Genomic DNA, 13,401 nt, shown 5'->3' with positions numbered 1-13,401 from the left:
TGGGGGGGGGGCACTTTTCCTTTACTCTCTTAGGTTTCGTGCCTGGGGCCTGTGAATTAAACTGGCAACGGGCGAGATGAACAGGAGGAAGCCGCAGGCCCACAGGAGCTTCCCAGGAGAGGGGGGGCGCGAAGGCGGGGCCGGGCTGGAGAGCGCATGCGCCATCCGAGCGAAGGCAGTGACGGAAGCCTGGGAAAGTGACACAAAAGGGGGCTTTGAGCGTCCGGGGCCGGTGAATTGTGGGAAGGTAGCTGTGCAGTGGGGGCGGGGGGGGGAAACTCGAGGAAGGTAAGGGTCATTCCGGTGAGGTCGTGCGTGCGGACCGCGTGCGTGCCGCTTTCTCCCCCCCGCCCCCCAGTGACGTGGGGGATGGAAGAGGGAGGGGTGCCCCTTCACAGAGGGGCATTCCCGCCCTGCTTCTAGGCAGAAAGGGGAGGCCCGGAGTTCCTCCTGTGTCCGCTGCTGCTTAATTGCTTGCAGCTCAAACTAGTCGGGGTCCAGGTACCCGCGGGTGGCCTCGCTGCATCCAGATGCCCGCGGGTGGCCTCGCTGCGTCCAGATGCCCGCGGGTGGCCTCGCTGCGTCCGCTGCCGCCCGCCGGCCTCTCCCCGCAGCGGCTGGAGCCCCGGGCCGCGGTTTGCCGAACCAGCGCAAACAGCCGCGCTTCGGCTTAGTTCCTGCGCTCCAGTCTGGGACAGCGCCCGACTCAGCTCGAGCCTCCAGCGAGCAGCACAGGGAACCCGACGGTGGCGTCGGCCTCCGAACTCTCTCTAGGACGAGGCGAAGTGGGTCCACTGGTCACCTTTCATCATTAGCTCTCTTCTTCATCTGACAGGGACAAGGTCCCTGCAGTCTCTGCTCGCCCGGACCTCTGGGTCTGGGAAGGCCCTGCTGTGCACCCCACCTTGTCTCCATCTCCGAGCGGCCGCCCCCCACTTCCCTGGGGGTGGGTGTCTCAGCACCGTTTGCCCCCCACGTGGCTGGCCGTGGAGAACGGGCTCTCTCCACACAGCAGCTAAGGTGCCCACAGCTGCTGCTGTCCTGTCCGCACCTCCGGGCTGTGAGGAGGCCGCGGGGCAAAGCGCTGTGTGTGGCCCGGGGAACCGGCCCGCAGGCCCAGCTTCTCCGAGCCCGCCAGCGGCTGCCACCCCTCCAAGCTCCCCCGGTTCTCTCCAAGCCCTGTCCTCATGCTAGAATTCGGTACAGCAAACAGTGTCTGAAGTAAACTGATCGTTGGCCTGGAGCCAGGCACAATTTTAAGAAACAAATTTTCTTTGTTGTGGGCTTTGCGTCCCGGCCTTCTGGGTCCTCACCGTGACCCGCCCCCGGCGTGGTGGGCCCGTGCCCGGTTCTCCAGCTCCTTGCTGCTGCCAGGCACGATGCAGGGACTTTTCCCCGCACGTGTCTTGCTGAAAGCAGTCGCCTGTGTGGAAACTGTATGTTTTAAGACGTTGTTTATGGAACGGGTGACGGGCACCGGCGAACCGAGCACGTACTTCAGGCGCCGACGACGTCAGGGTGGGCAGGACGCGGAGCCCTTCGCAGAGCTCAGGGTCCGGAGGGAATATGTGTGTCCATCAGCTCCCCACCCCTGACCGGTGCCGTGACGCCTGTCTATAGTGGGGGCAGCCGTCAGGTCTTCAGGGGCCCTGGGAGGCTGAGCAGGATTTGTCAATCCAGACAAATGAGAAGGGGCTTCCGAAGCGCGGGACCAGCAAGTGCAAAGGCTCAGAGCTGTGGGTGGGGGCGGGTGGGGGCGGGGTGGGGGCCAGAGCAGAAAAGGCAGAGGGAGCCAGGTGACAAGATGCATGAGGGGCACGTGGAAGGGTCCGTCCTGAGCGTGCGGGGCCCGGGGCCCGGCGAGCAGACGCAGGGTGTCTCGGGCCTCACCGTGGCCTCCGATGCCCTGTGTGCAGGTCGCAGGAGGGGGGCAGGAGAGGGAGGCAGGGAGAGCTGGCGGGGGGTGGGGTGGGGGGGCTGTGGTCTCCCCTCCTGTCGTAGCACTGCTGCCTGGCCGGAAGGGAGCAGGAGGGGACCGGCAGGCGTCTGGGGGCCCAGAGGAGCAAGCCGGGAGTGGGGGGGTCGGAGTGGGGTCCCCCCGCCAGGTGAGCACGCGGCCTCCGGGTGGAGCAGGAATCCAGCTGGAGGCAGAGGAGGAGTCGCTGGCGCCCCGTGAAGGGACGGGGTGGGCGACCGCAGGCCCCGGGTCCCCGAGGCGTGGCAGGCGCAGCAGGGAGGCTCCAAAGAGCAGGCATCAAGTTTGGGGCAGAACAAATTATTCCGTAAGATCACCCCCTTTCTCACGTAGGCTTCTGCGCGTTGAGGTCCCGGGAAGGGTCCCCCACCCGCAGTCCCCGGGGCTGCTCGGCTGCCAGTGCCTGCGAAGCGGCAGCCAGCGCAGACCCTCCGCCCGCGCTCGAAGGTGACTCACCCCGCCCGGTCCCGCAGCCACAGCTCTGCCCCGGCTCGTGCTGCTGGGTCCCCTAACACTGGCGGGTTGGGGCTGAGGCTGCCCCTGCCTCCCGCCCCCCACGACCCGCAGACGTCGGGTGGCGCTCATCAGCCTCGGGGAGCGGGTGGGTTTTTGCTTCCCATCTTCCCTGAGCCCCGTGGCCCCCCTCTGCCTGCCCCCAAGCTCTGGTGGCCCGAAGGAGAAGGGCCAGCCCGGGCCCTGCCCTGTGGTAGCCATGGCAGCTCAGACTGGGGTGCTGGCCGGCCGGCCTTCCCGGAGCCGCCGCCGGGAGGCGCCCCCGGTGGGTCCCCCTTTGCCTCCCAGTTCCTCGCCGTCTGTGCAGAGCCCAAAGCAGGCAGCGCGGGGTAAGGCGCCCTCGGCCCTCGCAGGAGTTGCGTTTTGGGGGAGGGGTCAGACCAGCGACAAGACAACAGCAAGTCAAAAGCGACTTAAATGAGGAGGTTGATAAAGAAACACGGGGACAGGGAGTAAGTGCTGAGGAGCATAACGGCGGAGGGAGGCGGGGAGTGGGGGGGGAGGTGGCAGGTTGTAGCCAGCCGCTGACCGCAGGCCTTGCCGGCCCGACCCAGGGTTCGGGGACCGAAGTGCCCCCATCTACTGGGAAGCGGGTTTCGACCGGGCACGTGGAGACGGCGTCTGCTCAGCTGTGCTCCGCGCCGGGGCCAGGCTGTTTCCCTCAGCCTCCTCCCGCCGCGTCCCCAGAGAGCGTTTGGTAGCACGACTCAGGGCAGAGGAAGCGGCTCCGAGCAAAGTGACACACAGGCCAGAGCTCTCCCGCACCAAACAGCCGGACCGTTCCGTGGATGCGCCTCCAACCCAGAGGCTGGGCTCCCGATGGAGCAGGCGCCAGGCAGAGGCCGAAGGGGGACGGAGCCCTGACCGGACTGTCCAGAGGGGCCCCCGGGAGGCTGGGCCAGACACCCCCACGTCTCGAAGCTCTGGGGCTAACGAGAGCTACCAAGAGCTTGTGGGCCGGGCGGGTAGGGGGGGCGGCTCGCCAAGGCCGGCTCCCTGCGTCCTCGTCCCCCCCGGCCGCGGTTTCGCTTTCCACGGTTGTCGTCGCCCACGGTCTGCTGAGGTCCCAAATATTAAAAGTGGGAAATCCCAGAAGTCAACAGTCCATCAGTTTTAGGTGGCACGCTGTTCTGCTAGCATGCTGAGGCGCGCGCCTACCTTCCCGCTCCATGCCCCAGGCGTGAACTGTCCCTCGGTGGGGCGGGGCGGGGAACCCTCCCCCCGCCAGCGTCTTTACCTGCACGGGCTGCCCGCCCGCTTGTCGCACAGCCACCTCCGTGACCAGATCCGCCGTCGTGGCGTCACACTGCTGTGCTCAGGTCACCTTTGTTTACTCAGCGGTGGCCCCCAAGTGCCAGAGGGATAATGCTACTGAGTTCGGATTTGCCACAGTGCTTCGTTTACAGAAATGTCTGTGCAATTTCTGTGCATAAAAAACACAGTATACGCAGGGGTCAGTGCCGTCCGTGACTTCAGCGCCCACTGGGGGCCCTGGAACGTGCCCGCCTCGGGTCGGCGGCGAGTGCCTGGCGAAGGGCGCCCGGCCGTCCCTCCCCGCGCTACACGCCGCTTTGGGAAACGTTTATCTGTAGCGCAGTCTGTCTGTAACCGCAGGCAGCCCCAGCAGCGGCTCCCAGACCTGGCTGCATGGCAGGACCACTTGGGCGGTTTTTCAAACTTCTGCTTCTGGCCTCAGCCCTGGACATTCGGGCTCCACAGGGAAGCTTCCAGAAGGAGGCCTCAGGATTCAGCCAGAGGAAAGGGTTGGGGCCGAGCTGTGGAGTGGCGAAAACCTCCCAAGGTGAAGGTTTCTGCTCGAGCAAATCAGAGCTGACATTTATGGAGTCCTTGCTATGTGCCAGGCTCCCAAGTGTTTCATATTATATTAGTTATTCTGTGACAACTGTTATGGTAGAAAAAATAACAGCCCCCAAAATGGCCACACCCTCATGCCTGGAACCTGCGAACATGTCACCTTGAAGAGCAAAGGAGCATTCAGAGGGGATTACTCTCGGAATCTCAAGATGGGAAAACTATGCTGGATTATAGGGTGGGCCCCATGTCATCAAGTGCCCTTCTAGGAGGACGGCATTGCCAAAGAACTTGGGAGATGCTGGCATGCGGGCTTCGAAGGCGGAGGAGGGGCCACTGGCCGCACGAGCAGCAGCTGGAAGCGGAAACAAGGAACCAGCTGGCCCAGAGCTGCCAAACCGTAAGATAAGCTCCTGCCGCTATAAAGATCAATATGAACTGATGCAACGGTTTCTCTTCCCGTTTTGCATTTGGAGAAAGAGGTTAAGTATGTGCCCCAAGGCACATGGCGGGTGAGGAACAGATCCAGGATTCTGAATTCAGGGGTCTGGCTCCAGTTGCCCTACTGGCCCCTTCTGGCCTCTCTCCTGCCTGCCAGGGACAGAGAAGCAGACGTTCGGGGCACCAAAGCCTGTCGGGGAGACCAGGAGCCTCAGAAGACGAAGATGCAGGCGGGAGCCCGAATCCTGGGGGCCCTTCTCGGTCAGTGGAGGGGTGGTCCCCATAGCCTGTGCTCCTGTTTGGAGGTCTGCTCAAGCCCATATCCATCTGTGAGCGTCCCCCAGGGTCAGAGGTCCGCTCCCCAGGCCCTGCTCACCCAGCTATGCCTGGCGCCAGGTGCAGACTGAACCATCGGCTGACCCAAACCTTTGCCTCCCTGGCCAGGTAGTGAAGAGGGCGGGGCTGGGCTGGTTTAGCACGGCATCCGTATGCTTTTAACATCCGCCTGTCTTCAAACATCTCTTTCCACCTCGTAATCCTTTCATTCGTTCCAATTCTGTTACTCTTACATATAAAGCACCCTGATCCTTCCGCCTTTGCCTGACATGACTGGTCAGAGGAATTTGGGGGCAGTAGTTTAAGCTTTTTAAAATGTTAAACACATTACCTGAAACCACCCCAAATATGTCCTCTTAATTTACATTCCAAGTACTTTACAGGCGGAGCTGAGGTTTTCCAAGGAGGAGCAGCCAACATTTGATCAGCGTCTTGTCCACAAAGCATTCGTGCACAACTCACTGAAGCGTCCTTGCCCCGCCCACTGGAGCATCCACGCCCCGCCCACTGGAGCATCCGCGTCTCGCCCATTGTCCTTGGCAGAGGCGCAGGCGCAGGCGGGAACCTGCTCCCCATTCCTGAGAGAAGCTAAGGCCCAGGAGTACAACTGGGCCAAAGCGCACACAGCGCGGACGGAAGTGGCTGCTACACTTCCTATTGCATTATTTTGCCTCTCAAGATGAAAAAAAAATGTACCCAAAACACCCTCTCAAGGAATGGGGTGCCAGGTTCCCGGTCAGAGGTGCCCCTCCCAAGTGCCGAAGTAGGTGGCGGGGCGTGTGCACACTCCGCCTCTCACGTGCCGGGACCCTGCCCTGCGGGAGGCGGTGCCTGCCACCCTGGGCCTCTGACGTGAGTGTCGCACAGGGCGGTTTGGACGAGACTCACACTGTCGCAGGGCACAGGCAGTGGCTGGCAGAGCTGCTGCATGGCGGCGTGGCCCCGCGTGGCCACGGGTTGCGGCAGGCGCGGCTCGCAGTGTGGCAAAGACGGCGCCACAGCTCCCGAGTTCTCCCTGCTGTCCTTGCGCCTGGGTCCCCAGGCCCCTGCGACGTCCCGTGCCACTCGCCGCCCGGTGCACGTTATGTTCTTTGATGTTTCCGTGGGTAGTGGGCCTTCGATGTCCAGGAGCCATCCCGCGGCCCCACAGCCCTGCAGAGGGCGGATCCCAGCCACTCCCTGGTAGCCTGGGGCAAGAACCAGAGACGGGTGGCCAGACCGGTGTCCATACAGATGGACGGACGTGCGCAGGGGCCAGTCCCTGACGCAGCTGTCGCGCCCAGCCCTAGTTTAAGAACACCTCACGCGCGTTCCAAGAAACAGGAGCCAGCTCTGAGGTCTTCAGCAGGAGGAAGGTTTCCTGTGAAGTCGCTGGAGGTTCACGGCCTCCGCAGCAGCCGGACGGGCTTTGCTCCAAGGCAGGATGGAGATGGCTCCGGAGGCTGGGGCCGGGCCCGTGTGGCGAGTTCCCCGTGGCCTCTGAACACAGCGCCACTGCTGCCAGATGCCACCGCGGTGCCTGTCAGTCATCTCGCCGTCCCTCTGTCCACAGGCCTTGTTAGGCGCGTGCGGCCAGGCCACTGCAGGGACACCGAGACCAGCCCCAGCAAGGAGGGGTCACTCCAGCCCGACCGGTGCACGGACTTGGAAGATGTGGTCGTCACCGCCCCAAAGGGGCTAAGCAGATAGTCCCGTGAGCCCATCCTCCTCCCGCCCTCGATGGCCTGAACCTCCTCCTCCGTGAAAGCAGCCATTGTTGGAGCTGCTGTGTATGTCGTTTTCACGGAATAAAGAGAGAAAGGACATAAACAGAAATTTTCAACATGTTACGGAAATGACAATGAACTCGCAAGGCAACTTTAACTTTATATTTTCCTGTAGAGATCTTTATAATGGTCACGTAATTAAGGGAAAAACTGGGCCGATTCCATTTGGAAATAAACGCGCCCTTCAGAACAATTGTCGAGACCTGGAACCTGCAGCCGACGTATTCGAACCTCTGCGGAAGCCGCAACATTTCTGCCTCTGTGGCATTAGCTCAGGCAGGAGTTGGTGCGGGGTTGTTTGTTTGCTTGCTTGTCCATTGTTTTTGCATTCGATTCAGTTTACATTAAATATCTACTGCGTGGAAAACCCTTTGCGAGGGGCCCTGAGCGTATAAAATTGAACCTGACGGACTCTCTGCCCTCAGAAGAGCAGGCCCTCTGGAAAGGAGGAAGCAGCAGTCACGTCATTTGAGCATGATTCCGAGGTCTAGTGCGGCGAGGACATGAGAAGCCCAGAAGGGTCATAGAAACGGAAGTGGCCGGCTCAAGACAGCTTTTTTCGAGCGGGCGGTAGAGCCTGAATGCTGCCCGGAAGGTGGGTCGAGGCGGCTTTAAGTGTGTGTGGGTGGTAGGGGTGGGGGGGTCGGGATAGTAGAAGCAAAAGCCTGATAGTGGAGTGTTCCCGGCGCCTCACGGTAAACTCAGGCAGCCGACTCGGGCTGGGTTGCAATTGGATGATTTTGAATATTATATGGAGAAAGTTGGGTACCAAGTTTTTAAAAAGTCTCTGTAACTGACATTTCAGAAGAATTAATTGAGCCATTATGTTCAATGTGGTCAAAAATAAAATAATGGCTTTATCTGAGTCTCTGTTTGTCTTGCCTTATAAAACGTCAGCCTCACCTGTCTACTGATTAACTCGCTGCGTGAAAAACCAGGCAGGTGTCTTACTTCATCACTTCCAAGGAGAGCAGATGCCACTTTTGTTCAGAGGGGAGCTGCTCGGAGCCCAGCCCTGCTCAGTCCGTGGGCTCATGGGGCGATTAATTTGAGGGTGGCCCCACCTCTGGGGTCAGTCCCAGAGACCCCGAGGAAGTAACCTTCAAAGAGGCAGCCTGGCGACCAACGGCTGGTGAGCCAGGTGAGATGCTGTGGCTGGGCGCCCTCGACCAGGACCCGTGGTCGCCCCGAATCGAAGGAGGCAGAGGACTCTGATGCGAGCGAAGGAAGCAGCTGCCTGAGGTGCTCGGGACGGGGAGCTGGCTCACTCGGGATGGGGACCTGGCTTGCTGCAGGATGGGGAGCTGGCTCGCTTGGGGCAGGGAGGTGGCTCGCTCAGGACAGGGACCTGGCTCGCTCGGGACGGGGAGCTGGCTAGGGAATCTGTCCACCGATTCAGATGTGAGGAAAGGTGATCCTTCTGATTTTCTGTGACTCGACTTTAACTGAAGCATGCATCCTGCTGTCTGGCGAGGGACTTCAGCCCCTGCTTCACAGGGTCCCCCAGAACTTACGCAGCAACAGGGTGTTGGGACAGGTGCCCTTTTGGTCCTGGAGGCATCTGTGTGCCCGGCGACCAGTGAGACCCCACCGTCAGCTAGGCACGGCCCTTGAGGCTGGCGGCCCTACCCAGCTGGGCCTGGGCACAGAACCCAGGGCTGCCGCTGTGCCCCTCCGCCCCAGGCTCCAGGCCACTTTATTCTGGGGTCTCGCCAGCCCCCTTCCCCGCCTGAGAAGGCTTCACCTCACCCCCCAACCCCGCCAGCTGCCTGGTGCAGCTCAGCACTTCCTCTGCCTCTGGCCGGGGCATTGCCTCCCGTGCCCTGAATTCCTTCCCGCCGTGTCTTTTCATAATAACAAAAACATCCGTTTCTGTTCGGCAGAGTCTGGCCGGAGGTGGGATGGCCACCAGGCGTGTGCGGGCCAGGGCCGGTGTGTCTGGGAGGCCGGGGACCTGTGGCCTCAAGACGGCCCTGCTCTGCTCCATGTGGACCCGGGCTCTTCTCTCTCTGCCTTTTGCCCCCCCCCCCCCGCCTCCCTGTGCTCTGATGCGAGAGTCCCCAGGCTTCCAGGGACAGCTGCGGAGCATCAGGAGAGGACGCTGCGGGGCTGGGCCACCCGGGGGCCACCTGGCTTCTGCCTCATATGTCAGCTCAGTCCTGTTGTGATTTCAGGTGAGCCTCGAAGCAGGAGCCCTGAACCAGCCTCTTGCCTGACGACTGCCCGCAGCTGCTGTCGCCAGCCGGTCCCCTGCCCAGTCCCGTGCCACCTCAGCAGGTAAGCAAGTGACAGACCCCGTCCAGGAGCGGATCCCGCAGAGCCCGGGTCTCAGCAGCAGCGACATGTGGGCCCGTGTGGGGCTGAGCCGCCAGGGCCCTTCCCGTGCGGCCAGGTCCTCACCCCGGCACTTTGTCCCCTCAGCAGTTGTCATTGGCCGGACCGCGGTGTCCCGAGTCAGGTCAGGTCAGCAGCCTGCAGCTGGCCCACTTCACACACCCGCCCCCCACGCTGTTTACTGAGTTTCACACCACGGGGTGCCTCCCCCCCGTGGGAACCTGCCGTGGACCCGTCTGTGTGGTGTGTACCCGTGTGCGTCTGACCCAGAGGTGACAGAGCCCGTCCCCGGAGCTATTGTCTCCTCGACAGCCAGGGGCCGGGCGAGTTGCCCAGCGGTCTCCGGGGCGTGACCTTCGCTCCGTCTCCATCTGTCCCCCATTCCCTTCGTCCTCTGGGGTCGCGGGGGGATGCTCACGCGCACGCCAGCGCGGAGAGGGGCGTCCACCCGTCCACAGATGGGCGCGGTGTCCGGACAGTCCCCAAGGGCAGAGGGGTCGTTTGGGCGGCGGGCCCAGCGGGGACGGCAGGCTTCAGGAAGCTTCCGTGGGCTCGCGTCTTCCAAAGGCTCGCTGGTCTTTACTTCTGGTGGCGAAACCACTCCCTCCTCCGGGCCCAGGCAGCGCCACCGCCTGCACTCAGAGTGGCCCCGTCAGTGGCCCCGGTCAGTGGGGTGGGGGCGGTGAGCAGAGGCCTGGGGGTGGGGCAGGCTCTTTCCGCGCAGCCAGGAGAGCTTGCTCAGTTCCTACCGACGGCATCTCTGCGTTCGTTTCTCAGGGGCTGCCTTCCTGAGCGAGAGTGGAAATGGGGGGCGGGGGGTTCTGTTTTGTTGGCGGGGGTTGTTCTAAGGTGAGGAAGAATTCATAAATATACTCGAACGTGCTAAGGGGAAGGCATCGGGGGCAGGGACGTCACGGGGCACGCGGGGTGAGCGGTGGGCAGAGCCGCGGGGGGGCGCGGGTCACCACGTGAAGGATGAGCCTCGGGGAGGGAGGAGCCCCCCCCCCCCCCAGTGACTGGCGGCCCACGCGCACGGCCCGCGCTGCGAGGCGTGTGTGCTCGCAGTGTCGAGGGTCACCCCGCTCAGGGCTCCAGGTCAGTCTCCCCGTGAGTGCCCTGACCGCCCCAGGGCAGTCCCCAGAGGTCAGCACGAGACTGAGTCAGGCAGCTAAAGACGGGGGTCTCTCCTCTCGTGTCCACCAGGAAGAAAAGCCTTCGCTGCAGTGCCCCGCAGACTCCCGCGTGCCCCGCTGGTGGGGACAACTCTCTGGCCCCACGGCAAGGGAGGCGGGGAGGTGGGAGCCTGGTACCTCAGCCCCTGGAGCAGCAGGTGGCCCTGCCGGCTGGGGCAGCGGCTCGGGGGCAGCTGTGGTGGCCAGTGTGGGCCCCGGGGCAGAGGAGCAGCGGCTGCAGGAGCGGAAGTGAGGGCGCAGTGGACGCGGGAGTGGCGGGGGCGGGGCAGTTCAGGGGGGTCCCCCTGAGTGGGCCTCTCTCCGTCCAGCGGAAGTGAGGTCATGCACGCGGGATGACAGGGCGACATCCTGAGGTGAGAACCTGAGGACTGAGCCGGGAGGGGGCGGCGGGGCCTGAGGACCCGCGAGACCGGGCAGTGGCTCTCGGGGCACCAGCTCCAGCGTTTGGGGGTTCTCCAGCACGCTCAGCAGCCTTCAGCGTGGGTGGACAGAGGTCAGAGTTGGATGACACGATGTCGGGTTTTAGGGACAAAGGAAGGAAGACGGGTCTTGGGAGAAGGTGACGGCCGTGCTGGGACACGCCGCACAGGTGGCCCGTGCGAGCGACGGGCCGGGAAGCGCTGAGGACGCTGCCCTGGGCGAAGCGGTGCTTCGAGGCTGAACGAGGAAGGTCCCAGCGCGGGACAGCGGGCGCCGCCCTCCTGGCCGTGGACTGAAGTGGCCTGACGTGGAGGGCACCAGGCGGTGGCGACGAGGGGGTGGAGGGCCTACCAGGACGGGACCCCGCACCAAGAGGAGCACGCAGCCCCACGGGGGCCTCTTCGTGAGCCGAGCGCCCGGGCCCCCTCCCGCGCAGTGGGGTGGGGGTGCAAACGCCCCGGGGGAGAGCAGGAGGCAGCTCCGCGGGGTCAGGGGCTGCGGGCGCGGCCAGCCCCCCCCCCCCCCGGGTCCGGGCGTCCGGCGCGGCCTTCTCCGTGCGCGCACGCGCTCCCCACGCCCGCGCACGCCACAGAGCCTCGTGCTGGTCCCGGGCTCACGGCCTTCTCAGCCATCCCTGTGCCCCCCACTTCCAGCTCCTGAAGCCCAGAGTCAGTGATGGGGACGAGAAGGGCCGCTTCTCGGGGGGAGAGTGGGGAGTGGGGGCCGGGCACTCAGGGCAGTGGTTTTAGGACCCTTTTCACATGCGTCAGGCTGGGGACGGTTGGGAACGAGATTGTCTCCTTTTCGCGGGGACACAGAATTGCAGACACACAGCACGCACCTCCCCTGAGGGGCAGCCACACACGTGCAGACTGGCGCAGGGTGGGCGCACACAGGGACACTCAGACCTGGACACACATGCGCATCTCTGCCGTGGGGGTCGGTGGCTGCTCCCCCAGGTTTCAAAACCCCCAGCTCCTCACGACTTTCCTTCTCTACTTGTTCAGTAAAAGTCCCCAACCAAGGTAGGAACACACTCTGCCTTAGATGGCTGATCTGTGTCTTAAAACAAACTTATTTTTCAAACGTCGCCTGTGGACAAATGAAGCTGCCGTCACGCCTCGTCTGGGCCACAGGGCTGGTGTGTGCGGGGAAAAAACTCGGAGTGTGTCCTGCCCAGCAAGACGCTGGCCGAGCCTTCTCACGCCTCAGTCTGTGCCGTGGGAAGCCGTGGTCACCTATGTGACCCGTCCCAGCCCTCAGGCTTGGACGACTGGGCACGACTGGGCGTCCCCTGAGCCGTTTCTGTTAGATGGGTCAGCTGCTCTGCGGCCTGAGCCTTCTCGCCAGACAGTCAGTGGCTCGGCTGTCTGTGGCTGGTCAGTCGTGTGGCATCGTTTCCTGTCTCGTCCAGGAGAAGTTGTTCCTTCTGAAAAAGCAAATTTCTGCATGTGTGTGTGTGTGTGTGTGTGTGTGTGTGTGAGGCTGTGTGTTTGTGCACCATTGTGTAAAAACAAACTCCCAGCACAAAGTCTGTAAACTCTGGAATGACAGCCGGCTTTAAATTCCTAGTACAGGGTTTTTATCCCAGGAGACGTGTGCTTGAAGCCCCGATGGCCAGCGAGGCCGCAGAAGACCACAGGGACAGCCCTGGGCTGGGTCCGAGCTCAGAGTCTGGGGCTGAGTCCACAGTCTGGCTGCGGGACCTCGCACTAGTGGCTTGAAGTCTCCTTTTTGCCGGTTTCATGAGCTGCTGGAGGAATGAATGGGCAAATGTGTGGGGAAATGACTAATCCCTAAGAAAGCGCTGTAAGGTGACGAGGGACAGCTTACAGCTGCGGCCGCAGGGGCGGTGGACTGGCCTGGGGCCTCTGTGACCTCCTGCCCGCCCTCCCCAGGCGGAGACAGTCTTTCCAGACAGAAGCGTGGGCCCTCCGGGGGCCGGGGGCGCACTCCTTCTCCTTGGGGGAAGGGGGAGGTGCTCCCACGTGCCCCGGCCGGATGGAGACGCTGTGGGTGCTGGAGGGGGGGACACGGAGGGCTCAGCCTCGCCTCCAGAGCAGCAGCACCCCGACGCCTCCGCTCGCTGTTCCAGGGCCGCAGGATGAAGGAGGGCGTGTCCAGCAACAGCACCACCAGCATCTCCCAGGCCCGGAAGGCCGTGGAGCAGCTGAAGATGGAGGCCTGCATGGACAGGGTGAAGGTAGGCCCCGCCGCCCCTGCCCTACCCCCCAGCCCACACGCCACCAAACAGCCCGCCTGGAGAGCATGTCACCCAGCAGGGCACCCGCCGCTCCGCTGCTGTGACATTTACAAGCAAGCGCTCGCCCCAGGGCTCCGAGTGCCCGCGGGCCACCCCCCCAGAAGTCCCCACAGGCGAAGGGCTCCGCACGGCACCCGAGGCGCATGCGCGCTACGCCAGGCGCGTCTGTCGCTCGGATGGTTCCCAGCGGGGTAGGCGGTCCCAGCGGGGACTGTCGTGGAAATGGCTCGAGGTCCCTCAGAGGGCCTCCCGGACGTGGAGCCAGCCAGCGACGGCCACGTCGGTTCGGCCACAGCCGGCACCTTTGTCGGGGCGCAGCGACCCCAGCACCCGCCCTGCGGGGCCGCA

General features: G+C 63.4%; 1 protein-coding gene across 2 annotated transcripts in view; it reads left to right on the top strand.

Moving 5' to 3' along the window:
- Positions 1-13,401, top strand: part of GNG4 (G protein subunit gamma 4) — a 34,351-nt gene that overhangs the window by 3,963 nt on the left and 16,987 nt on the right. The window contains exons 1-3 of one of the 2 annotated variants that reach the window (XM_036235609.1): positions 7,509-8,085; positions 9,018-9,120; positions 12,886-12,993. In XM_036235609.1, coding sequence (XP_036091502.1) covers positions 12,895-12,993 — 99 coding nt within the window. In that variant the 5' untranslated portion in view covers positions 7,509-8,085; positions 9,018-9,120; positions 12,886-12,894. Of the gene's footprint in view, positions 1-7,508; positions 8,086-9,017; positions 9,121-12,885; positions 12,994-13,401 lie in introns of those variants that run through there. The other variant, XM_036235608.1, reaches the window with a different exon arrangement.

Source organism: Rousettus aegyptiacus, unplaced genomic scaffold, assembly GCF_014176215.1.
Source record: "Rousettus aegyptiacus isolate mRouAeg1 unplaced genomic scaffold, mRouAeg1.p scaffold_m13_p_18, whole genome shotgun sequence".
In the NCBI taxonomy this organism is placed as follows: Eukaryota; Metazoa; Chordata; class Mammalia; order Chiroptera; family Pteropodidae; genus Rousettus; species Rousettus aegyptiacus.
Note: the sequence above shows the minus strand (reverse complement) of the source record. Positions and strands in the feature narration are given on the sequence as shown.